The sequence below is a fragment of the Callospermophilus lateralis genome, chromosome Y (assembly GCF_048772815.1).
Source record: "Callospermophilus lateralis isolate mCalLat2 chromosome Y, mCalLat2.hap1, whole genome shotgun sequence".
Lineage (NCBI taxonomy): Eukaryota > Metazoa > Chordata > Mammalia > Rodentia > Sciuridae > Callospermophilus > Callospermophilus lateralis.
The window spans coordinates 11,769,293-11,793,259 of record NC_135326.1 but is presented as its reverse complement, the minus strand read 5'-3'; the positions used below and the strand labels follow the sequence as shown (position 1 = coordinate 11,793,259).

At 63.0% G+C, this 23,967-nt stretch overlaps 1 protein-coding gene across 1 annotated transcript; it reads left to right on the top strand.

Moving 5' to 3' along the window:
• Positions 1-9,066: 9,066 nt before the first annotated feature.
• On the top strand, positions 9,067-18,384 carry LOC143639789 (short stature homeobox protein). Its single transcript, XM_077107849.1, has 5 exons — positions 9,067-9,355; positions 12,414-12,622; positions 16,580-16,637; positions 16,725-16,813; positions 18,139-18,384. The coding sequence occupies exons 1-5, from the start codon at positions 9,067-9,069 to the stop codon at positions 18,382-18,384; spliced, it is 891 nt and encodes a 296-aa protein (XP_076963964.1).
• Positions 18,385-23,967: the final 5,583 nt, after the last annotated feature.

Below are 23,967 nucleotides of genomic sequence, written 5' to 3'. Positions count from 1 at the left end.
CTGGTGACGGGGGCTGTCCCTCTCTCTGCCCTCTGGTGTGATGTCCCCAGCTGCTCCCTCCACCGGGGTCCCCCAAGATGCCCTGTGTGGCCTGGAGCCCCGAGGGCTGTGACGGGGACCCTGAGGCGTCCCCTCCTGTGGCGAGGGCTCTCGTGAAACCCGGAGCCGTTTCCAGCTCAACTAGACTCGGAGAGCCCAGGGGCATCGTGGGAAAGCACAGCCAGTTGTGGCCGAGCCGCTGACCACTCAGGAACACACGTTGGGGGTGACTTTCGGGGGAGTTAAAAATAGAAAAGGCCCATGTGCTTCTGAAGCACCTGTCCTTCCGCAGCTGAGCTTCTGCTGACTGAAGCCATGTCATCGGAGCCAAGAGCGGGACAAGCGGGGCAGAGCCGCCATCCCAGCCCCGGCTGGGAAGGGCTGTGGTTCTCACGGTGAGCTTTGGAGAAGCATTTGAGGTTTTCTCCGTGAGACCAGGCGACTCGGGAGGCTGAGGCAGGAGGACGGCAAGTTAGAGGCCAGCCTCGGCAAGTTAGAAAGACTCTGTCTCAAAATATAAAATAGAAAGGGTTGGGGTGTGGCTCCGTGGTAGAGCACCCCCCGGGGTTCAATCCCCAGTTCTGGAAAAAAGAAAAAATAATAAAAAAAAAATTCCCAAAGAGATGCTGATTGATGCCTCTTGACTTTCCCTTTTCTACCTGCCCCCTAGGACCCCCTCCACCTCCATAGGGTTACACATATGGGACCATGTGGGGGAAAGAGAGAGCTGGGAGAGGGCCCGGGTAGAAGACTGATCAACCATCCTGTTCCGGCACCCATATCTGGAGGTGAAGGGGGGTGTTCTGGGCCTGGTTGTGGTCACTGGTTGCGGCTTCCCAAAGCATCAGTGTCCTGGGCTCTAAGCGAAGCCCAGAGGAGGCCCACCCCTTCCTTGCTGACTCCTGTCAAGGCCCGTCTCGGCCCCCAGAAGGCCCATGTTCCTTGTGTGCACACGGCCCCTCCACCCGCGGAGGGGCAGACGTCCGCTTGGTCCACTCTGGGACCCCAGCAGGTTCTCAGCGGGCACAGCTAGTCCTGCCCACCTGGACAGCCTCCAGCCCCGAGGCTGTGTCCACATGTGAGGTGGCCAGCATGGCCGGGGGTGCAGGACAGGGGTGTGGCCATTCCAAGGGGCCACTACCCAGCTGCCTCAGGGCCCAGGAAAGTGGGTTTCAATCAAAAGCTCCCGGGAAGGGGGTCTTTGTTGGGGTGTGGCCTGGATCCCTCTGAACGGGGGGGACATCTGTGGCCTGGGGCCCAGCTCCCTGTGAGAGGGGTCCAGCCGAGCCGTGGGCATCCTGCCCTGCTGCACACAAGGACCCCGTTCTGGACAGGAGCATGGAGTCCCAGGGTCCCCTGCAACAGAAAAAAGAAAAACCCGAAAACAAACAATAACAACAGGAGAAAACGCAAAAGCCACCTCGGGATCTGGCCAAGCTGGGTCAGGAAGCGGCCAAGACCCAGGGCATCCTCAGACATGCCCCCAAGTGGCCCTGCCCCGCTGGGAGGAGAAGGGACCCTCAGGTCTCAGTTCCAGAGGGAAGTGGCCCTTCCGGAAGGGGGCAGGGCCTCTGCTCTAACCAGCGGCTCCAGTTTCTTTTCCGGCTTGTGGACAGGACAGCAAGGTGCCCTGGCCCTCCCCTCTGCCCAGAGGGCTGGGGGTGACAGAGCCAAGCTCAGCAGGTGTCCACTGGTGACAGCTGCCTAGAGACCGGCCTTTGGGGCCAGGAGCCCTGGCAGGGCAAGCGGAAGGCAGGTCCACTTCCCCCAGGACCCTGCGACAGTGGGCTTCTCCCAGACCCCAGGGCCCCTGTGGGCAGGACCAGGGGGCCTTCTGAGGCCTGCGGGGCGGGCCTGGCCCTGTGCCTTCTCCAGCTGCTGGGCTCGGCGTCTGACATCAAGCAGGACGGGCACGTCCCCTGCCCCTCTTTGCCCTGTCCCCAATCTGGGCGCTGGAGCTCCCATGCACCGCCCCTGTCCCTGTCCCTGCTGGGCGCCTGGCGGCCAGCGCTGGAGGGAGGACGGGGCGGAGGTGGCCGCGGGCGGGGGTCCAGCTGCTGGAACTCGCTCTCTCGCCCCAAGCGTCGCCCCGGGCCAGGAGCTGAGCGGCGGCTGGACGGGCCTCCCCCCGGCGCCGGGGCCTCCCCGCGCCCGGCCGCCTGCGCCTCGGCTCCCCAATTAGCCGGCCGCTGGCGCAGACCCCGCCCCAGACCCCTGCCCCGTGGTGGTGCCCGAGACGCCGGGTCCTGGCCTCCTGCCTCCCAGGCCGGGCAAGCTGCCCCGTCCACCGGGCGGCGGCCTCAGCCCGGCCCCCAGGCAGCCCCGGGGCGGGGAGAGGGGCCGGAGAAGGGGCGCCCAGTCCCCCCACCCGCCGCCGAGGCCGGGTAATGAGGAGGGTCACCGTCGGGGCCTGGCCGCTCGCTGGTCCTGGTGCCGAGACCTCGGAGGCCGGTCTGAGGGCGTCCGGCCCCGCGGGCTTCAGTGGCCGGTGACCCATGTCCACCCGCTGATGGAGCGCCTTCCCTCCGGATGTGCTGATGGTGGCATCTCTGGCCCTGGGCAGGCGTCCTCGGGAGCCTTCCTCGGAGTTGGGGGCGGCCGTCGAGTGTGGGTCAAGCCCGGGCAAACTTTGGGCAGGTGGACTCCTCTCCTAGTGCTCCCGGGGCCTTGTGAGCGGCGCTGACCCCACGCACGCGTCCTGGGGAACCCTGGGCAGGGAGGCCAGGCAGTGGCCAGGTCTGGCCAGCGGGGCCAGCGCCCTGAGCTCCCTGCTGTGACCCCAGAGGTCTGGACGGAGGGTCCCCGCCACCCACGCGGGTGCCAGGGGCTTCCTGTCCAGGCTCTCGGCCCCGGGGACAGTGATTTCTTTTTTCCCCGAAGGAAACTGTTTCTCCTTCGCTGTGGACACGCGATGAAGTCCTTCTTTTCATTTGCATTTGACAATCCAGAGAGCGGCGGCCACAGATGTCCGTCCGGGGGCTCGGTTCGCGGGGGCGTCCCTTTCCGAAGCCCGCGGACCCCAGCGGCCAGGCGGGGAGGGGCGCGCGGCCCCCGGGGGACGGGTGGGCAGCGCCTGCAGGGCCCTTCCCGAGTCCTGCCCGCAGGCCCCTGCAGGAGTGGGCGGGCACATGCAAACAGAGCCCCGGAAAGTGTCCCCGGACCCCGGGATGACCGCAGGAACTACCCCCTGCCGGCGCATAATTAATGCACGGCCAAGGAGACGCTACCCATGGTACTTAATGCTGGTCTCTACCCCCCCCCCGCAAAAAAAAAACCCAACCAACCAGCCGGGCCCTCGTTAGCGCTCCCTGGGAAACTGCGTTGCTCCCTGCAAAATCATGTTTTTCTTAAATAAAACATAAAGCCGAGGCCCCGCGGTTGCATCTGGAAGGAACGAGATGGAAAGTTCACCATATGTCGCGGGGACGTGGCGCGGGGGCGGGGAGCGCGGAGCTGCCGGGAGCAGACCGCGGACGCATCGCTGCTGCTGGTTTTTTTTTTTTTTTGTTTTTTTTTTTAATGCGTTTTAGGCAATTTCAGTTCGTCTCCCTCTTAGAGACCGGGGCTTGTCTTAAAACCGAAAGGAAATGAACAAAGTTAAAAAAAAAACATCCCCAAACATGTGCCTGGTTGGAGCAGGCCCCGCGGGGACCGTGTTGCGCGAGCGCCGCGCAGGGTCCGCAGGGGTCTCCGGGGAGGTGCGCCAGGCCCCCCGCCCCCCCTGGTGCCCTTTATTAATGTTATAGATGTCCCCCTCGTCGTCGACGGGATCAATCGGGCCCATCGGGGGCTGGATGAACAAAGGCCACCGTCATGGAAATCTATTAGGCGGCCCCTCGGAAGCGCGCGCGTCGGCGGGGATCGATGGACAAGATGCCGGGGACCCGGGGCGCGCGGCCCTGCACCGGGAGGGGAAGGGTGGGCGGGGGGCGGGCGGGCGTCCGTCCAGGAAATGGGTTAAGACATCTGTACAATCTGCGAGCGCGGGTCGATGCTGATGCATGTTTAATGGGCTGGGAGGGGCCTCGGCCTGGTGAGAAGCCTGGCCCCTCAGCCTGGACCTGACCAGCCGCCCCCCCCGCCCCGCCCCCCGTCTTTGGAGTCAGGCGCGTTTCTGCGAAATAAATGCGCCCCTCCCCACTTTCCAGGGAACCCGGGGGGGGGGGGGGCTGAAGGGATGGAGACGGCGGGGTTTGGGGACAGGAGCAGGGTAGAGGGCCCAGATGGCCGCTGCCCAGTGCCTGCCCAAGCCGCTGGGCGACCCGTGGTGGGCATGAAATTCGATTGAGAGTAAGTGTCTTTGTGGGAGGAGACGAGCGCTTGGCGGCAGCAGGAGGAAAGAGAAAAAAAATCAGATCCGTACTTTTTAGGAATCAAATAAATCAAATGTTCAATATTTGAATATTTATTGCTTCTTTCCCTTGGCACCGGGGAGAGAGAGAGAGAGAGAGAGAGAGAGAGCTGTTGGTGGCGAGGTCTCCTTATTAAAATGTACCTGGTTCACATACAAAAAAAGCCAGGTGGTGGCTGAAGTGGAGAAGGGCCAGTGTCCACTCAATACTGACCCTGGGGTCTGCTCGTCCAGGTAGGGGCCTCGGGGCGCAGAGGGGACCCTGGGCGTGGGGTCTGCTGCTCTCAGTGGCTCTGTCTGCGAGGCTTTCCCGGGGTGCACCTTGGGCCGGTGCTTGCGCTGACCTGCCTTCCCAACCCCAGTCCCAACATGGACACTGCTGGCCAGTCTCTGTCCTGCTGTTGGGGGAAGGAAGGGGAAGGAGAGAAACACCCGCATTGACGGCACTCTGCATTTCCAAGCCAGCAGGACAGACGCGGAGGGACAGCCCCAGGGCTGAGTTCTGGCCACCCGCTGCCCGCTGCTCCTGACCAGCGTCCCCAGAGCGCTCCTCTGAGCAGCCTGGGCCGGGCCACGGGACACCAGCTGGGGCAAGGTGGGGGTGGGGGAGGGTATCCGTCAGACCCCTGCCTGCCTGGCCTCGGCTGGGTGGGGGCCCAGGGATCCAGGGAGGGTGGCCACAGCAGAACTGAGGGCCCAGCTTCCAGGGGGTAGCCTGGGGTGCCCAGAGGGAGGGAAAGAGATACCCCCTCACAGGGTGCCCCTGCCCATCAGGGAGCCGGGCAGAGCTGCTATTCCAGGGGGGAATCCGGTCAGCTCCCAGGCTGGTGCCCTGGGGGTCAGTCCTGGGCCCAGGGGCCATGCAGCCATGCCAGTCCCTGGGATCTGCCCGCCGTCCAGTTTCCACGACCCCCTCCCACCTCCTCCCTCTGCCCAGGACCCTTTCTTTGGGCCCTGGGATGAGACCGGGCAGCATTTTTACTTTACTTTCTCTGTTCATCTCTTGCCAGCTGAACTCTAGTGGGCAGGGTCGGGGTGGGCAGCAGGAGCTGGCCAGATGTCCACTCCAGGTTTCTGGGGAGCAGGGCTGGAAGATGGGAGGGGTCGGGGGAATCCCCTCCGTGTCTGCACGGAAGGTGTGCTGCTGCGGCCAGTCACCTGGTGGAGTAGCTAATGAGCGACCCTCCCCCCTTCCCTCCCCCTCCTTCCCTCCTTCCTCTCTCCCTCCCTCCCTCCCTCTCTCCCTCCCTCCCTCTCTCCCTCCCTCCCTCCCTCTCTCCCTCCCTCCCTTCCCTCCCTCCCTCCTCCCTCCTTTCTCCCTCCCTCCCTCCCTCCCTCCTTCCTTCCTTCCCTCCTCCCTCCCTCCCTCCTCCCTCCTTTCTCCCTCCCTCCCTCCCTCCCTCCCTCCTTCCTTCCCTCCCTCCTCCCTCCCTCCCTCCTCTCTCCTTCCTTCCTTCCTCCCTCCCTCCCTCCTCCCTCCCTCCTTCCCTCCTCCCTCCCTCCTCCCTCCCTCCTTTCCTCCTCCCTCCTTCCCTCCCTCCTCCCTCCTTCCCTCCTCCCTCCCCTCTTCTCTATCTTTAGGAGAGAGAATATGGTTTCATTTCTAGCCACAAACTTTTCTGAAACCCATTTCCTTCGGAGGAACTGGCGAGATGCACCGAGGCCCTGAGGCCGTCCACATTCGAGGCCCCTGGGCACCTGGAGTCTCCCTCCGACTGGGGGGACTGGCTACAGTAACTGAGGCCAGCACCCCTGGCACCCTGCCAGGAGGCCAGCACCCTTGTGGGACTGCCAGGGGACCCAGGCTGGCCATGGGGGCCCACTCCCCTGGGCAAACAGACCCAGCCACCATTTCCTGCAGACCCCGGGCAGCGGGCCTGGGTCGCTCCTGAAATGACCAAGCAATGCCCGGTTTGCTGGGCTGAAGTACTGAGCCCAGTACCCACTGTGGGCGTTTCCGTCTCTAAGGTGGACACGGGAAGGCACCATCCTCCCTGCTGGACAGGGGAGGGTCAGCAGGCACCCTGGGTGCTCCAGCCTGGTGCCACCTTGCTCCTCGGCCAGGGAGGCTGGGTCTCACCAGAGGACCTCACTTCCCTAACTGCGGGGGGGGGGGGGCGTGAGAAGAACTGGGTTCCTCTTCTCCCTCTCTGTGCTGGGAATTGGAATGAGGGTCTCAGGTGCAGGAAGAGGGCTTTATTTCCCTCCCAGCCTGAAGGGTCCTGTGTGTCCAGGGGTTGTGGCCAGTGTCCCCCTCGCTGGAGGTGCCAGGAGCTCTGGTTCTCTTGGGTCCTCCTGGGCAGCTCTGCGGGGCTTCTGTGAAGAAGGCTGGTGGGACGCAGCCCAGGGGGACCCTGAGGAAGCAGGCTCTGTGGGGTTGTCGGGACAGCCCGGAGGAGGGGCAGGGGCAGAAGCAAGGGGTCCACAGGCCAGGAGAGACTGGGCTGATCCCACCCAGCTCTGAGGACCCAGGAAGTAGCTGTGGCCTCAAGCCCCCTCCCCAGACCCCCTCCTTCCATCTCTCTGCCCATCCCTGGGATCCCCTCCCCCACCCTGCAGCCGAGATGCACCCAGCAGGTGGGTGGGGAGGGGATGGAGGGGCTCTGCCTGGGCCGGGACCACCAACTCCCAGGCTGCCACAGGCCCTTTGCCCATGATCCAGGCCACCCCCAGACAACCCCCCCCATCCCTTGACCCCTGAGCCAGCCAGCCAGGTGCTGTCTGCACAAATAAGGGGGTCATTTGTCCTTCTGGGTGACATCCCCCAGGGGGTGATGCAGGGCCCAGCGACAGAGACCTGTTGGCTACATGAGACAGCGGCTTGGCGTTTGAAGTGAGGCCAGGGACCCAGGTCCCCCCCACCCAGCAGCCGCAGCCCAGGGTCAGGCTACAGGAAGACAGTGCTGCCCGGCCACTGTCTGTCCAGAGGATGGAAGGAGGCCACTCTGTCCAGAGGATGGAAGGAGGGAGGGGAGAAGGAAGCGGTAAAGGCCTTCTCCCTGGGCCAGAGCCCCCCCCCCAGGGCGCACCCCACTTGAACCTGACCCAGTGAGTGGACCCGGGCCCTGGGCCCCCACTTAACCCGGAGACCTCTCTTACTTTGCTTTCGGGGGAAGGAGAGCTGCCAAGGGTGCCCAGGGCTGGCCAGGACAGCAGGCACCGCCCAGGCGCGTTGGATCCTGGGGTCTGAGTGGGCCACACGCCTCCCGGGAGGAGGAACTGGCTTTAAAAAACGCGAAAAAAACCAAAAACAAACACCCGGCAGCGACAACGGCCAACGCCATCTCCCACAAATTAAAAAATACCGTAAATGGACACCACCTCGGATCGCGCCCCACCGGTCCCTGGCCACAAGCTACCTCAGGCCGAAGGCGACAGGCGAAGGGGAATGAGAAGATATTTTCAGGAAAAAAATTTTTTTAAAATGAAGAAGAAAGCCAGCCACACTTTATTCGCAGATAAAAAAATGTTGCAGCCGGGTGACGTGTCCACGGTCAGGTCCCGGTCATAAAATGAATGTCCTAGTGCCACCGGGCACCGCGGCTCCTGCCGGGCACCGCGCAGTCCGGAGGCCCGAGGGGCTGGGCGGCTCACCCCTCCCCCGGACTTAGGTTCCCCAATGAGTGTCCGAGACCCCGGGGGGACCGGCGGCGTGCCCGGGAGGGGCTGGGTCCCGCGCGCGTGCCGGGAGGACGGACGGTACCAACCGGTTCTCCTTGCAGCCCTGGGGCTTCTCCGCGTCCGGGTCCAGGCGGCGCGGAGTCCTGGGCCTGGGCGGTGTCCGCCCGCCCGCCCGAGGAGGAGGAGGTCTGGCAGCCTCTTTCCCTCCGTCGCCGCCGCGGCTCGGGGAGCCTGGGCTATTCCCACGTCCTTCGTCTTCTCCTCACTTTGGGGGTCCGGGAGCCGCGCGCCATCCCTGCCCCGCGCGCCCCCCGCTCCTGTCGCGGGCTCTGCGGGGCCAGGCCGGCCGCTGGGGAGCCTGGCCCTCCCGACGCGCCTCCAACTCCAAGTCAGTTCTCGGGGAGGGGAGGCCGCGCGTCCCCGGGGCGCGGGCATCTCCGCAGGGCCGCGCGCCCAGACGCGTCCTGGAGAGACCGAGAGGGATCCCAGCTGGGCGACCCGGGCTGCCGGTCCTCACGGCGCCCCGGCTGGACGAGGGCTTCTTTCCAGAGCTGGACGGGATGCGGAGACCTGTTTGGGGGCGCTGGCGCCGGCTCCCTCCCGCGCGCGCGCGCGCTCGCTGGCTGGCTCTCCTCTCCTCCTCTCCTCTCCTGTCTCTCTCTTTCTCTTGCGCTGTCCTTCTCCCTTCAAAAAAAAAAAAAAAATGTGATCGTTACCTCTCCACACCCAGGTGCCCAGACGCCCAAGACTGATGAAATCCAAGGAGGGCCAATTGCCGGACTGGGGGTGGGGGCGCAGGAGCGTGGCGACGTGCGTCCGCCCGCCGCCCGCCGAGCCCCGAGTCGTAATTGCTCCAGACAGGGAGAGCGGGGGGCTGGGCGGAGGTGGCCGCGTATAAATAGTGGGACCTCAAATTGAAAGGCATAAATAACAGCGGGAGGGATCCGCCCGCACACCGGCCGTCCTCTGCGCGCGCGGGGAGGCGTGCGGACCTCAGCCCGGCGCCCAGCCAGCTCCGCCGCGCCCCGCGGACCCCCGCCGCCCCTCGCGCGGCCATGGAGGAGCTCACCGCTTTTGTATCCAAATCTTTTGACCAGAAAACCAAAGAGAGCGGCGGCGGCGGCGGCGGCGGCGGCGGCGGCGGCGGCGGCAAGAAGGATTCCATCACCTACCGAGAAGTTCTGGAGAGCGGACTGGCGCGCGCCAGGGAGCTGGGGAGCTCCGAGACGGGCCTCCAGGACGTTACCGAGGGCAGCGGCCACTGTCCGGTGCATTTGTTTAAGGACCACGTGGACAATGATAAGGATAAACTGAAGGAGTTCGGCGCGGGGAGGGCTGCGGAAGGTAAGGTCGCCGCGCGCCCGGCTCCGGGCCGCTCCCGGGGAAGGCGCCGCCTCGCCACCCGGCCGGTCCGCGGGGCCCTGGCTCAGAGCGCGCGAGGGGAGGAGGCCCCCGGCGCCGCGGCTCGCCATCAGCTGGACCCCAAACTCTAGGAATGCGCAGCCACAGCTGAGCCCGACAGGCTCGGGCAGCCCAGCGCCAGCAACCAGTGGGGAGGGACACCTACTGCCGGGCGCAGAGACCCGAGCCCGCGGGAGACAGGCGGGCGGCCAGGGCGGCCAGCCGCCGCGGGAGCCCGGGCCTCGCGCGGCCCGCAGCCCGCAGCCGCCTCTCCACGGACGTGGGCCACTTGTAGGGCTGCGTCCCAACGCAGGGCCTCCTCCGAGCGCGCCCGCCCGCCTGTCTTCCTCCGTCTCCGGCGCAGGCAGCTCCGGTCCACGCTCAGCCCCTCCTGCCCAGCCGTGCTGGGCCCCCGCAGCCAGAGCCCCGCAGCGCTGGGGACGCGCTGGCCGCGCGGTTGGAGAGGGTCGGGGTCCTGGATAACTGAGGCCCCTGTCCTGGGAGGGAAAACTTTCCCCTTGAACCTCCAGGGCTGAGGTTGGGTCTGTAGCTGAAAACCACGAGCCTGTCCGCAGGTGGCCCGGGGCTGGACCCCGCGGGAGAGCCTGGGGACCCTCCCCAAGACCAGCAGAGAACACTGGCCCCGTGAGATCCTGCCCAAACCCTCACTGAGAATGGGGCAGGGTTGGATGGGACGAAGACCATCCGGGAACGCAGGGGACGTGGGGTTGGGGCAGAAAGTGACCCACTGGCAGCGATAAATCGGGGGGAACAAATGAGCCCCATTTCTCAGGGACGCTGATGAGAAGGCTATTCGTTGTTTTTTATTATTATTATTATTATTATTATTATTATTATTATTATTAAATGCACAGGCTGTCCGTGGTCAGTGCTGCCTTTTTAATGGATGATCAGAGCCGAGGCCTCCGAATGAACTCTCCAAGAAGTCTCCCTGGCTCTGGGGGAACTCCCTCATGGTCCTGGGACTCACTGTGACAGTCTCGGTGGCTTTGACCTTGGGGAAGCCCATGTGTGGCTTGTTAGCTCTCCAGGGCTGCTGCCCCCTGCCTGGGCCGGCCTGCCTTACCTGGGCTGGGTCCCCATTAACAGCCTCAAACACCTGGCTCTATAATTCACCCGCCAGAGCTTCCCTTCCCCGGGACAGGGCTGGGCTGGGCGCTCCTGCAGGCCCGTGTTTCACCTCGGGGATTTCCGCAGCCAGTGGGGGTTCCGGAGAGATGGGTTCCTAACTGCCTGTCCCAGGGCTTGAGCTGCGGGGAGTGAGACCCCCTGGAAGAGGGTCACCGGGAAGAGTCCAAAGTGCTCTCAGGACCCTTCCCAAAGGAGGCAAGTGTTCGGCACCGGGGAGACGGATAACGATTTCCGAGTTGCTGGGTTCCCCTGGCTGAGTGTGCCCAGCCTCCCAGGGAGGGCTGAATCCCAGCCGGCTCTTGCAAGTTGGGGGGACACTCCTGGACTCCAGGTGGAAGCTCTGGGTTTGGGGGAACAGCATGCCTCCCCCAAGGCCAGCCCAGAGCAGCCCGTGGACTTTACAAAGCCGGCCTCGGGTTCTTCAAGACCCGTTTTGCCGCTGGGCTGCGTCCTGGGGTCCAGACTCAGAGACAAGAAGCCAGTCTCTGCAGGGGACTCTCCGTGGGTCAGAAACGGGCTGCACCTCCCTTCTGGGAAGGTGAAAGAGGTCTCCGAATCTAAGTGGGGGACAAGTTCCCAGGGCTTCGAAGCTTCCGGGGGGAGGCCTTTGAGAAAGATAAAGGACTTTGCTGCGGCTACGGATCTCCAGTTCAGGGACGCTGGCTGGAGGGGGAGTCAGTCCAGCAGCAAGATCTGCTTCCTCCTCAGACGCCGCTGGGGCTTTGCAAGTGTCTGGGCGGGTGGGCACTTCTCGGGGGTCCTCTGGCTGCTCTGAGCTATTTCCCCGAGCTCAGCTCTTTGGAACTGCTTCCCAAAGGCCCAGTCTCTGATTCTGGACACCAGGGGACAGCTAATGAGGGCGCGGGGCAGCTCTTTGCCTGAGCCCAGCAGGCCCCCGTGTGATCAGGGAGGAAGAACAGAGCAGACGGAAACAGAGGGGTGGTCCAGCGGCCGGGACCACCGGCCTCTGGCCCGGATGGGGAGGGGGTGCTGGTGGCTTTTATTTCAAGCCCCTGAATTCTGAAAAGTGGGGAAGGGAGTGAGAATCACCGGGATGCGGATCCCTTTGCCCGCTACCCACTCGGGCCTTCCCGGAGCAAAGGTGAACCCAGTCCTGGTTTTTGGACACGTTGGGGGCCTCCTGGTGGGATAGGGGGTGTGACAGCGGGTGAGCCCAAGAAAGACCCCCCTGGGCTCACGGTGGGTGGTGGGATTTCGGATCTGGCCCTGCTTTGGGGTCAGAAGAGAGATGGATTGGGGCTGTGCCCTGTCCAGTCCCAGACTGCGGGCCTCGGGCCTGTTTGCTGAGCTGCAGCCCCGGGATGGGTGGTGGGTCGGGCCGCGGCTTCCCGTGGGTCCCTCTGGGGCGCCCACACTCGGGTAATTCGTCCTCGGCTTCTTCGCCTTAAAAAAAATAATATTTAACACCAGAGTCTCCTTCCAAAGGGGGAAAAAAAAAAAAAGGTGAGGCTGTGTCAACAGAGGAAAGTGGATAATTGAGGAAACTATTCAGAGATTAGGCCAAGACACACCGCGGTGTCCTTGTGCCCGAGTGGTTACAAAAGAAGCGAGTGTGTGTGTGAGTGTGTCCGCGCGCGTGTCCCGGCTTTTAGGTGAGTGTGTTTTACTGATTTGTCCAAGCCCCACCGAGGGCGCGTGTCTTACCGAGGGTCCCGTCCACAGCCTGGGCACAGAGAGGCTTGGATACCACGTCGCCACGCAAACAGGGTCCACTTGGCGCGCGCGACCTTGCGGGGTGGGGGGAGAAAGGGCCAAGGCTGGACACTCGGGGCTGAGCCACTCGGAGGGGGGTCCCCTCTCAGTCGCGTGTCCCCCGCCCTCCCCGCAGGCCTCTACGAATGCAAGGACAAACGCGAGGACGTCAAGTCGGAGGACGAGGACGGGCAGACCAAGCTCAAGCAGCGGAGGAGCCGTACCAACTTCACCCTGGAGCAGCTCAACGAGCTGGAGCGGCTCTTCGACGAGACGCACTACCCCGACGCCTTCATGCGCGAGGAGCTCAGCCAGCGCCTGGGCCTCTCGGAGGCGCGCGTCCAGGTAGGGCCGCCCCGCGCCCCGGCACCCGGCCCTGCGCAGGGCCTAGCGCGCGCCCTGGGCCCCGGGAGCCCCTCGCCTCGCAGGAGCGCGGGGAGTCTGCGTGGAAAGGCCGCGAGAGAGCGGCCTCCTGGAGACATGGGGGGGGCCTCCGGGATGGGCGCACCCCGAGGGCGCACGAGGCGCCCTGAACCCCGCGGTCGCCATCCGCAGCTGGGAAGTCCACAACTGGGCCTCTCCTGTTCCCCTTCTTCCCACATCCCCCTCGCTCGGCTCCTTCTCCTCTCCACTCGCTTCCCTCCCGCTGCAGGGAGCGCAGGAGCCACGGAGGAGCAGAGGTGGGGAGGGGAAGCGAGGGGCCCGCCCGGCTCCCGGGCATCGGAGGCGAGCGACGCTGCTGCCCGCGCAGGGTCGGATTAGCAGGGGGCGCGGGGGGCTGCCTCCCGGGGCCTCCCCGAGGAGCCAGCGCATGAATTCTTGATGCCCATCTGGCCTGCCACCGAGGCGGGGGCCCTGGGTGCGCGCGGCACGTGCGCGGAGACGCCTGCGCGGACGGCAGCAGCAGCTACTCCCCTGACGTGGGGGACCCCGGGTGGAATTCGCTGATTTATTTACTGTGCGCGTGTGCGCTCGTGTGTGTGTGTGTGTGTGTGTGTGTGTGTGTGTGCGCGTGTGTGTGTGCGCGGGGGGGGGGCGGGCACGGAAATTCCGCTTCTGGGTCGGGTCCTCTGGATCCCGCTTGGAAGGGAGGCCGAGCTTGGAGGCTCCGAGGCTCTTGTCCTGGTTTTCAAGTTGGCTCCGCAACTGGACCCAAGGGAGAAGCGGGGAGGGCGCGAGGGCGGGAGGAAGCCGGCGTCCCCGGGTCTCCAGGGGCGCGGGGTTCTGAGTCCGTGAAATTCACAGGGCCACCCGGGCTGGGGGCTGCGGAGGCCCATTCGAAGCCCAGTGTTTGGAGAGGACAGGTTTTTTACTGTTAGTTTTTTTTTTTTTTTTTGGGAGGGGGGGGTCAACAAATTCGGACACGACTCCCCCCCCCCCACCCGTATCTTATTTCCAAAAAGAAAACACAAACGACTTGGGTAGTTCGTGTGGCCCCCAAATGTCTGATTGCTATTTTTTTTTTTTAAGTCTCTGTCTTGCTCACTGCTTGCTCACCTTCCTTCTTTCCTGTGGCTGCAGTAAAAAGGTTTTCTTAAAATTAAATCAACGCCCCCCCCTCCTCTCCCTCCTTCAGGCCTCTTGGGCTGGATTCTGCTGCGTTAGCACCCCCCCCCCCCCCCCCCCCCGCCTTCCCTGCACTTAACTGTGGGCTCCAGCTCTGTGAGCCTCTCTGGCCTCCACCCCAGAAGAGGCTGGGTGGAGAGCGGGGCACTTCAGCTGGACACCCTGGCCGGGCGGGGGAAGATGGATTAGGTGGCACCCTATAAATTAATCAAAAGATTAAACTTTTGCTTCAGGGGACTTCAACTTTTATGTCATCTGCCCGTGTCCTTCTGCCTGGGATCTGTAATCATCTCCGGGCCCTTGATGTACTGTTTCTATAAAAATAAATTACTTGTAATTTAATTCCGCACTATTTCTTTCAGTAGTCTATTACTGCACCGCACCTTAGCACACAGGGACCCCGTCGTCGTCGTCGCAGGGAAAAATTGGTTCTTGGGTGTCCTTCCCCGTCTCTCCCGCCCCATCCTGAAAGACGGAGCCCAGAAAGGGAGGGTGGGTGGGTTGGCAAGATGGAGGGGAGGGTGGGGCGGGGGGAGAGAGACAGGAGAAGGTAGAAATAAAGAGCGATCGATTGGATTCAGGGGGCGAATGAAAATTTAATGGCGGTAAATAACAATAAAAAAAAAAAAAAAGAACAACACAAACCCAGGGACGGAATCATTTTTTTTTTCCTACGGGCCACGGGGAGGAGAAGGGTCACATCCTAAAAGAGTTGAGGTGGCAGAAAAAGGGGATCATAAAAATCAATTAGTGAAAAAACACTCAGACGGTGGGAGTTGTAGGGGGTGGGTGGGTGGAAAGAGGGGAGGAAAAATAAGGGGCAAAAAAATGAATCGTGTTTGAATCCTGCCTCTGGATGCTTGGGCGCTCCTCCTCGGTGGCGCGGCCTGTCCCAGGCTGTTAAAGGATCGAGTTTCAATTTAGTGTGGAAATTCGCCGTAAATAAATTGAGTGTCCTGTGGAAGCGAGTCCTTATTAACCTCTTTTTTTTTTTTTTTGCGTGTGCGTGTGTGTGTGTGTGTGTGTGCGTGTGTTTGTCGTGCAAACTCACATCGCCCAGCTGTCAGGCTCATAATGGAAAGTTATGAGACGGTGGTGAGGGGCAGGCGGTAATTTAATTACAACAAATATCTTTGGGTTTATGGCACCGAGCTAAATTAAATGTCATTATTCACTGTCGGTAATGGAAATCAAAAGGAAATCAGATTACACCGTCGGTGCAGGGAATCAGCAGCAGCGGCCTCTCTCCTAATGAAGCCGCCATGTCCGGGGCCACGGGTAGTGCACTTTAGTTAGCATATTCCGCCCTAATTGGAATTGATCGCGGATCACCCCAAGACGGGTGGATGATCGCTTAATGCGGCGGCTAATTCATCACTTTTATTCTTCATCATCTTATGGCTTCTCGGCCTCTCTCCCACCCACCCCACCCTCCTCTCCTTTTCCTCCCTCTCGCTAAAGGGAGAGCGAACCGTGTTGCATTTTGCAGGATTTTAAAAGTCTCCCTTTGGAAAAAAATATGCCCTTCCAGGGCAGGGCAGCTGGGCCCGTCTGGCTGGGAGCTGGCCCAGGGGGGTGGCTGGGATCCTGGGTCCCCCTGGAGGAGAGGGGACCCTCTGAAAGGGATCTAGTCCCCCCGGGGGCTGGGGGTGGGGAGAGGCCAGCAAACGGAGCCCTGGTTTGTGAGTTTGTGGATTTGGATTCAGGACTGGCCGGAGCAGGAGGCTCGCTCGCTAGCTCACTTTCTATTTCTATTTTTCTTTCTTTGTTTTTGTTTGGTGGGGGGAGGGAGGGGAAGACCACTTTGCACAGAGAACTAGATAAAAAGTTTTCCAGGCTCCTCTGTGGAACGTTCTGGAAAGCCAGTCCGGTCAGCTGAGCCCAGGGCAGGAAGCCGGTCCCCAGGACGCAGGCTCTGGGAAGTTCTCCTTTCGTTTTTTTGGAAGGCTCCGTGGTGCCTCCGACCTCCGGGCTTGGCTGAGGCTCTCCCCCCTCCACCCCCTAACCCTCACCCGGCGCCCCTTGCCGCCCCGGGGCCAGGCCGGAGAGAGCTCCCTGGGTGACTCAAGGCCAGCTTGGTGCTCATGATTCCGCGTGGGCAGTGGCTGTCACCGAGGCCGGCTGGGGAAGGAGAGCAGGTCGCAGACTGAGCAATTAAAAGCGTCAGAAGGAGGGGGCCGAGCGCGGGGAGCTCCTACAGGAACCGGGGAATGCTGTGTTTGCAACAGGGGGGGTGTGCGTCTTGGGGGAGCAGCGAGCCAGGATAGAGGTGGGAGTTGGGGGCAGGGGGGGAGGTCGTTGATACCCAAATCTGAAATGTCAGGAGTGTGACCAGCTTTGGCAGGTCAGCCCTAGCGTGAGGCCTCGCAGAGGCCGGCTATTGGGGAGGGGAGTCCCCTGGGTCCTGTTCCTGTCTCTTGTAAGATTAAGTGAGAAAGGATTTCCCCCCTGCGCTCCGGGTGCTCCAAGCTGGAACAGGAGTTGGAGGCTGTGTGTCTCCCCCCCGCCCCTGGTGCCTGTGTGTGTGTGTGTGGGTGTGTGGGTGTGTGGGTGCCCGCAGGAATGGGCATAGGTGTCACTTCAAGTCCCACGGTTCCCAGCCCCAGGCGGGAAAGGAGGGTGGTGAGGGGCGCGAGTCCCCCCACAGGCCTGCGCCCGGCCCTGCGGAGCGCGCGGGTGGCTGCGGGGGAGGCCCCGCGGGCTGGGCTCACGCGCCCCTGTCTGTCTGTCCCTTAGGTCTGGTTCCAGAACCGGAGAGCCAAGTGTCGGAAACAGGAGAACCAGATGCACAAAGGTGGGTGGGGGCGGGACCGGGCGGTGGGTGGGCAGGGGGCGCCGGCGGGGCGGCCTGGGTGCTGACCGCTCCGGTCTTCCCTCGCAGGCGTCATCCTGGGCACCGCCAGCCACCTGGACGCCTGCAGGGTGGCGCCCTACGTGAACATGGGCGCCCTGCGGATGCCTTTCCAACAGGTAGTCGCGCGGGTCCCCCCTCCCCGCCCCCGCAGCGCCCCCTCCCTCCCGCCCTTCCCCCGCCCCCGCCCCTGGCGCCCTTCCCGCGCCCACCCCTCCGCCCGCCCCCGCGGACTCCTGGCCTGGCGCTCAGAAGAAAGCCAGCCGCTTTTTTTACAAGGGGACATTTATAGGCGCTTTGGCACATATTAAAATCAGGCCGTAAAACTCCACGAGTCACCTTGGGGAAGGGCGAAAACCGAACCCGAGCGCACTCTGACCAAACTCCGAGGGGCGAGGAAAACACAGCCATCCCACCCACCGAGGCGCCACCCACCGGGTTACCGCCCGGAGCCGCGCTGGGGAGGGGTCCCCTGCGCCTGGGTGTGGGGCTCGGGTCGCTCAGCCCCTCGAAGCCACCCCGCCCCCAGGCCCGGTCCTAGCTGCAGGGAACCGCCGGGCTCCCGGACCCGCACCCAGGGCCTGGGGAGCCAGGGGCCCAGCTCAGGCGTCCAGCATCGCCAGGGGTGCCTGGCGCGGAGGAGGGGGTCTGCCAGGAGGCTGGATGGGTGGATGGTGGGGCAGGAGGCCCCGTGTCACCAGGGCCAGCACTGGGGGGGGGGGCTCTTGAGCTCTCCACTCGGAGGGTGGGAGGGCACAGGCAGGTCCAGCTGGGTGCTCTGGCAGGGCGGCGGCGGGCTGTCCACACACGCAACGGGTTTGTTCCAAGAGGGCGGCCAGGTTTATATTTGGACATGTTTGCGGGAGGGGGGGGGGGTCCACCAGTCTGCGGTGGCTTGGGCTGGCCGGCGAGGGTGGGGATGGGGGTATAAATAGACCTCGGAAGGGGAAGGGAGCCTCAAGCTCGGCCGCTCTGGGTGCGCCAGGCGCGAAGGGCCTCCCTGGGGATCCTGCGCAGCGGCAGTGTCCACCGCTGCTGCATTCCACCTCTCCTCGGCGCCTGGGCCCATCTTCAGGCCACGGTGGCCATGAGAGTCTCCTCCTGGTGGCCACAGCTGTCCCCTGCTCCGACGTGGCGCCCTGTCCTTAGGCCCCACTGAAATTGGGTGGCCAAGTCCTCTCGGGCCTTCTTCCGGGCTGCGTCACAGAGAAGGAACTTGGAACTCCTGCAGCCCGAAGCGCCTAGACTGGGGTCTGTCCAAAGTGACCAGTGGCTGGCCACCGGTTCAGAGGCTCCTCGGGCTGGCGGGGGAAAGGGGCGGTGGTCTCGGACGCAGGAGAAAGGGAGAGATCCCCAGGGGGCCAAGGGAAGGGAAAAGGCGGGAAAGCCCACCCTGTCCACCGGGGCGTCCCAACTGACCGCGCCACGTCTGCCCTGTCCACAGGTCCAGGCACAGCTGCAGCTGGAAGGGGTGGCGCACGCGCACCCGCACCTGCACCCGCACCTGGCGGCGCACGCGCCCTACCTGATGTTCCCGCCGCCGCCCTTCGGACTGCCCATCGCGTCGCTGGCTGAGTCGGCCTCCGCCGCCGCCGTGGTGGCCGCGGCGGCCAAAAGCAACAGCAAGAACTCTAGCATCGCTGACCTGCGGCTCAAGGCGCGCAAGCACGCCGAGGCCCTGGGGCTCTGACCCGCCCCGCGCCCGGCCCCGCGCCCCCGCCCGCACTGCGTCCCGCACGGTCCCTTCCGAGCCCTCCCCACGGCCGGCTAGACGCCCCGGAGCCCGGGCGCAGTGGCCTCCCTGTTCGGGGCAGCCTGGGGAGGGGGCCTCCGGGGACGGCAGACGCCGCACAGCGCAGCCAGACCCCCGCCGGGACCCTGCGGAAGAGCGAGCGCGCGGCCGTCGGGGCGCACCCAGCCCTCGCCCGCGCAGCGCAGCCTGCGTCCTAGGACCCGCGCGCGGGGGGACCCCGCCTCATCTGCTCCAGCCCTCTGCATGCGGCTGACCACACACCTTTCGGGGGAGGGGGGTCCTAGAGTCTTTGCAGCCAAAGGTTCTGGGGCTGGTCTCCACTCAAGATGCTGAGTTGCCCGCGACGTTCTCCACGGCCACCACCGTGCTCACCCACCTGCCCAAGAGCCCGGTGTGGATTCGAATCCTGGACCCTCGCCGCTGAGGCAGGAGCCTGCCCTCCTCCACGGTCCCCCGCCCCCGTCCCCGCCCCGAAGGCAGCAATAACGCAAGGCACGGGGTCGTGTGATCCTGTGTCGCTCGGGTGGCCAACGACTAGCGGTCAGGGAGGGGCGAGAAGACCCCGTCTCCCAAGTCGCGACCTCCCGGGGACCCTCGTGGGGCGCACCCTTCACCACTCCTGCGCACGTGTAGCACCCCCCGCGGCCACCGGAGCGGATCGGGACTCCCGGTGCCCTAGAACAGGCGACTTTACAAGTTTTGCAGATGCTCGGATTGACTTTTTTGGGGGGTGGGGTGGGGTGGGCAGGGGGCGGGTTGGCTGTTTGACCGAATTCAGATGCAAATGACTTGCGTCAGAGACGAGGGGGGGCGAGGTGGGAAGGCGACCTACCCACCCACCCACCCAGGCGGTCCCCTTCAACTTTAAGGAGGTGCAGGAAAAAAGTGCAATATTGTAAATATCATAGATTAAAGAAAGAAAAAACAGCCGTGCACTCTTGGAAGCGTGCTGCGGGCCTGGCCCTGGGGTGGGGTGGGGGGCGAAGGGCGTGGAGGGGTGGGCATGGCCAAAACGAGGGGTGGGGGAGGTCGCCCTGGTCCTGGGGAGCGCGCGCGCAGGAGAAGAGACGCGCGTCTTGGCGCGCGCGCGCGCGCGCTCGGGAGCCAGGACACGGGTTTGGAGTTGAGCTGTTTTGGTGGCCGGAGGGACAGAGGCCTGGCCAATGTCTCCAGAGGACACGTGGCAATTCTACGCAGCGCCCCCTCCCTCCTACTTTCCTTTCTCCCAACCCCAGACCCCCCCCCCAGTGCGTCCACAGCCAAATAGCAACTTGTCTCACCCAGAACCCCCCTTTGCAAAGCCCCCCAAAGCCACAGCGTCCCACGTAGCACCTGAGTCCTGCCCTGCTCCTTAGGAGGGACCTGGCTTTCCGGGCCTTCCCGGACCCCTCCATCTGTGCCCCCCAACAGGCCGGGCAGCCGGTGCCCGCCACCCTTAGCTCTGTCTCTCCAAAAACAAGGGCTTGCTGTGTCCACGTTAAACCCCGACGATTTTCTGCTCTTACCCCTTGAATTGGATCCATCCATCTCTCCAAGGAGGGAATCGCCCCCCTCCCTAGAAGGGATGCTGTCCATCTTTCCGCCGAGCGGAAATGTAGATTTATTTGGACACGTCTCATTTGTATCATCGGATACTCTTTATACAAACCAGAAGGACCTTTCCCCATTTTTTTTTTTTTGAGTTTTGAGATTCCAGCGGTGCGCGTAAGAGCTGACGGAGAGGAAGAATGCGAACAGGGAATTGGTGAATCTCTGGCCATTGGCCCCCCTCCCCAACCAGGCGGGAGAGGGTCGGTGTCCCACGTGCAGAGTGGCTTCATTTTAAAAAGTCTTTAAAAAAAATTTTTTTTTATTGTTTTTGGTGGCGGATTGAGCCCAGGTCTGAAGGTGCATGCGCTCTGTCCCCCGAGCGACAACCCTGAGCCTCAGTTTTGCTTTTCAACAGCTGGGAAGCACACAGTAGGCCCACGACTGCTGCTGACTGGAGAGGCCCAGGCCCCCTGCAGGGAGCCGTGGGGGGCTGCCCTCTGGCTGCTTCCTGGGGACTTCAGCCAGACACCAAGGAGGACTTCCAGTCTGCCAAGGGAGTTCTGCCTCCTCCTTCCCTTCTCTTTGACTTTCAAGGAGGCTGAGCGAGATGTGGGCTGTGATGTGGGCCATCTTGGTGTCCCTATAAGAGTTGATCCAGGATGTAAGAAATTAGGTGGCCCCGGGGGTCGGAGGTGTGGGGCTAAGGTCGGTCGAGGGACCTGCGTGCGAATCTGTGGGTCTGCTGATGTGAGCAACTGGCTCCTCGCATGGGTCCAGGGGCCATGTCCAGCAAGACGGTGGCCTCCTTAGGAAACGACCGCAGCCCGTGAGTCCGGGGTGCCCAGGGCCCTGTCCGGCCAAGGCCCACTTGTCCCCTGACGTCCCTGTTGCAGCGAAATCTATTCCTCACAGAGGAACCTCTGCTTCCCGTCTCCCTGGGAGACCGGGGGACCCGCAAGCCGCCTCCTGGGCCGGGCGTGGGGCTTACGGGTCTCAGTCCTGCATCCAGGTATGGGGACGGGAGGAGGTCGGTGTGCGCGTAGGTGGGTCAGCCACGCGGAGTCGCTGAGAGTTGGAGGAAGGTCCATTTCTAAGGGGACAAGGAGGTCTTGGTGGATGGGGGTCCACCCCGGGGCCGTGGCACACGCGTGGGCTGAGGTCCATTCCTGGATCCTTGAGTTTCTCCAGATGACGGATCCCACCCGGCTGGGCACCCCCTTAGCTCCTGAGTCACCTCAGCTCCTGAGTCACCGCCCTGAGTCACCGCCTGTCCTTGGGGTCACCTCCCGTCCTGCTCTGAGCCCCAGATGCACCCGTGTCCGGGATGCAGGAAGGGGTGGCCTGCCCATCCGGGTGGTGCAGGTGGGCAACGCGGGTCCTGCCCACTGAGATCTTTCTGGTTGTCGTCCCCCAGGAGCCGGGGGTGGGGGGGACCCTTCCTCTCCGAGTTCTCCTTGGGCCCAGAGATGACCGGACGCCAATTAATACAAAAAAGTTTTGTTTCTTTTTCCACGAAAAAAAAAAAAAAAAAAAAAACCTTCTTTCTTTGCTCCAAGTCTTGGCGGTTCCTGGGGCGGAACAGACTGGGCCAAGGGTCCACTTTGGGTGGACGAGTTGGATACGTTGGAACCGCCGGCCTGCTGGATGGTCCAGGAGGAAAACCAGCGTGGCGGACAGACAGACAGACTTTCCCAGCCCCGGGAACTGGAGGCCGCGGAGAAGCCTGGCCCTGACATTTGGCATTTCAGGAGCAGCCGTGGGTGGAGGAGGCCGCGGAGGCCCGGCTGAGAGGCCGGGCAACGTGCTGTTTATTGGTTTCGGGCCTCGGAGGCCAGTCCCCGCTTCCTGAGGACGGAGGAGTGTGGACGTGTTATTTATTTCCTTCTGTTTTTATTGTCGTCGTTGTTGTTGAAAATTCATAAAAATGTGCTATTTTAATTATGTGGACTGGAAATGTGACATTTGTATGCTTCTCTGTCCCCCCGGCCGCCACCCCTCTCTCCCAACTGACGGGCAGCCAGAGTGATTGGCAGATGACGGACATGGGGGCCTACGGAGCTGTGGGGACCGGCCGGGATTTTCAGGGATTGCAAAGTGAGAATCGTAATAATGATAATGATAAGGACTTTCCCCCCAAACACGCTCTGCCAACCGGCTCTCTCCTCCTCTGCTGTTTGGGCGGAATTTCCGAGGATTTGGATTTTCTGGACTGTCCCCTCCCCTGGCCGGGCTGCATGTGCCCGCTGTCCCTCAGAGCCCCCGTGTCCGGCTCCAGGACGCCCTCCGCGCCCCGCCCGGCCCCGCAGGCTGAATGTACATGTTGTAAAATGGAGATGATATAAATAAACTGATAAATATTTGTTCTCAAGTGTGAAAGCAAACACGGGCGCACCTCTGTGCCCGGCCCCGGAGGACGGCCAGGAGCCCGGGGGGTGCACAGGGCAGCTGGGGGCTGGTGCCTGGGGGTCCCCCGGGTGCATTTTGAGCAGACTTTGCCTCCCGAGGCTCCTCCGACCCCCGGGAGCTGCGGCTCCCCCAGGAGAAGGCCAACCGGGTGCCAAGCCCCGAGTTCGAATCCAGCCAGATACTGGGTCCTTCCGGAGGTGCAGCGGCTCCAGGGCCGTGAGATGTGCGTGTCGGTTCCTTGGATTCACCCAACAGGCGCGAGTCATTCTTTCGGGGAGGAAGGAGCTGGGGGGTGAGACCCCAAAGTACAGGAACGTGTGCCCAGGGCTGGGCTGGTGGCCGGCTCCTCGAAACCTCAGCAGCTGGAGAAGCCCTTCGAGAGAGACATGGTCAGATAGTGGACAGATAGTGGACAGATAGTGGACAGATAGTGGGAAGCTGCAGCCTGCAGGGCCAGCTGCCCACGATCTGCCACAGTGACCAGCAGCGGCAGATGGACCTCAGCCCACAGCGCCCTGCCCAGGCCTCACCAGGGACTGACAGGACACGAGGCTGCGCTGTTAGCTGCGGCAGAAGAGCCCGGTCGTCGAAAGGGACGGCTCCTCCAAGTCACAACCTGAGTGACGGTGTCTGACAGCTGACCAGGATGACACTGGCCAGGTCCACAAACAGGTCCACGCTGTGGAAACAACTACCACCAGGAAAAAGGTCACCAGCACAAGACCCCAATAGGAAAAGGGTGCAGATACCCATCGGGAGTATCGGTCCCTAGGCGCTGCATAGGGACAGGATCTGGGTCACCAAGGAAAGGGGACCCTGCCTGTGGGGTGAGGGGGACCCTGTCTGTCTCTCTCCTGGGAAAACCACTTTGAAGAGGGAAAGTGGGAATTTTCTCGGGGCTTGGTCCCGTCCTCCCCGACTGCGTTGCTTTCGTTTTTAAGTTTTTTTTTTGTTTTTGCATCAGGGTCTCCCAGAGGCTGACTGTGCACACGCTCCATCAGGGGAAACGAGACCCAAGTGCTGAGTGACTTCCACGCCCAGGTGGGCAGACAGCAGGAGGGACCCACGGCTGCTCATGAGCCGTGACAGCTCCCCTGTTCGTTTCAGGGTCCAGTTTTCACCATCTCGGTGACCCCCTGCTGGAGGCCAGGCTGTGTCCCCTGGGTGGGCGAATGTCAGCATCTGTGCGGGATCACACAGGGCTGCGGGGCCCCGGCTGTGTGTTCTGGCGGATCCTGTTTCTGGGGATGGACGGCGGAAACCCGAGAGCCACTTTTCTGGTTACTTTGCTCGTTCTGGGAGCTGAGTCTAATGTGTGCTAATGACCCCTTAATGGTGCCCCCGGCACGGGGCCCTGCGTCATCTTGGAGAACATTTCAATTTTTTGTCATTAAGTGGGAGTCATAAAGGCAACGGTTTTTCTTGTTTTTTATTCCCCTTGTTTTTTTCCTCATATTTCCACACCTGTCAGCCCTATCAGCTTCCAGAACTTTCTGGTCACTCTGAAAAGAACCCCATCCCCACTCGCAACCTCCTCCCGATCTTCTCCTTCCCTCTCTACCCCTGAACAACCGTGAAGCTATT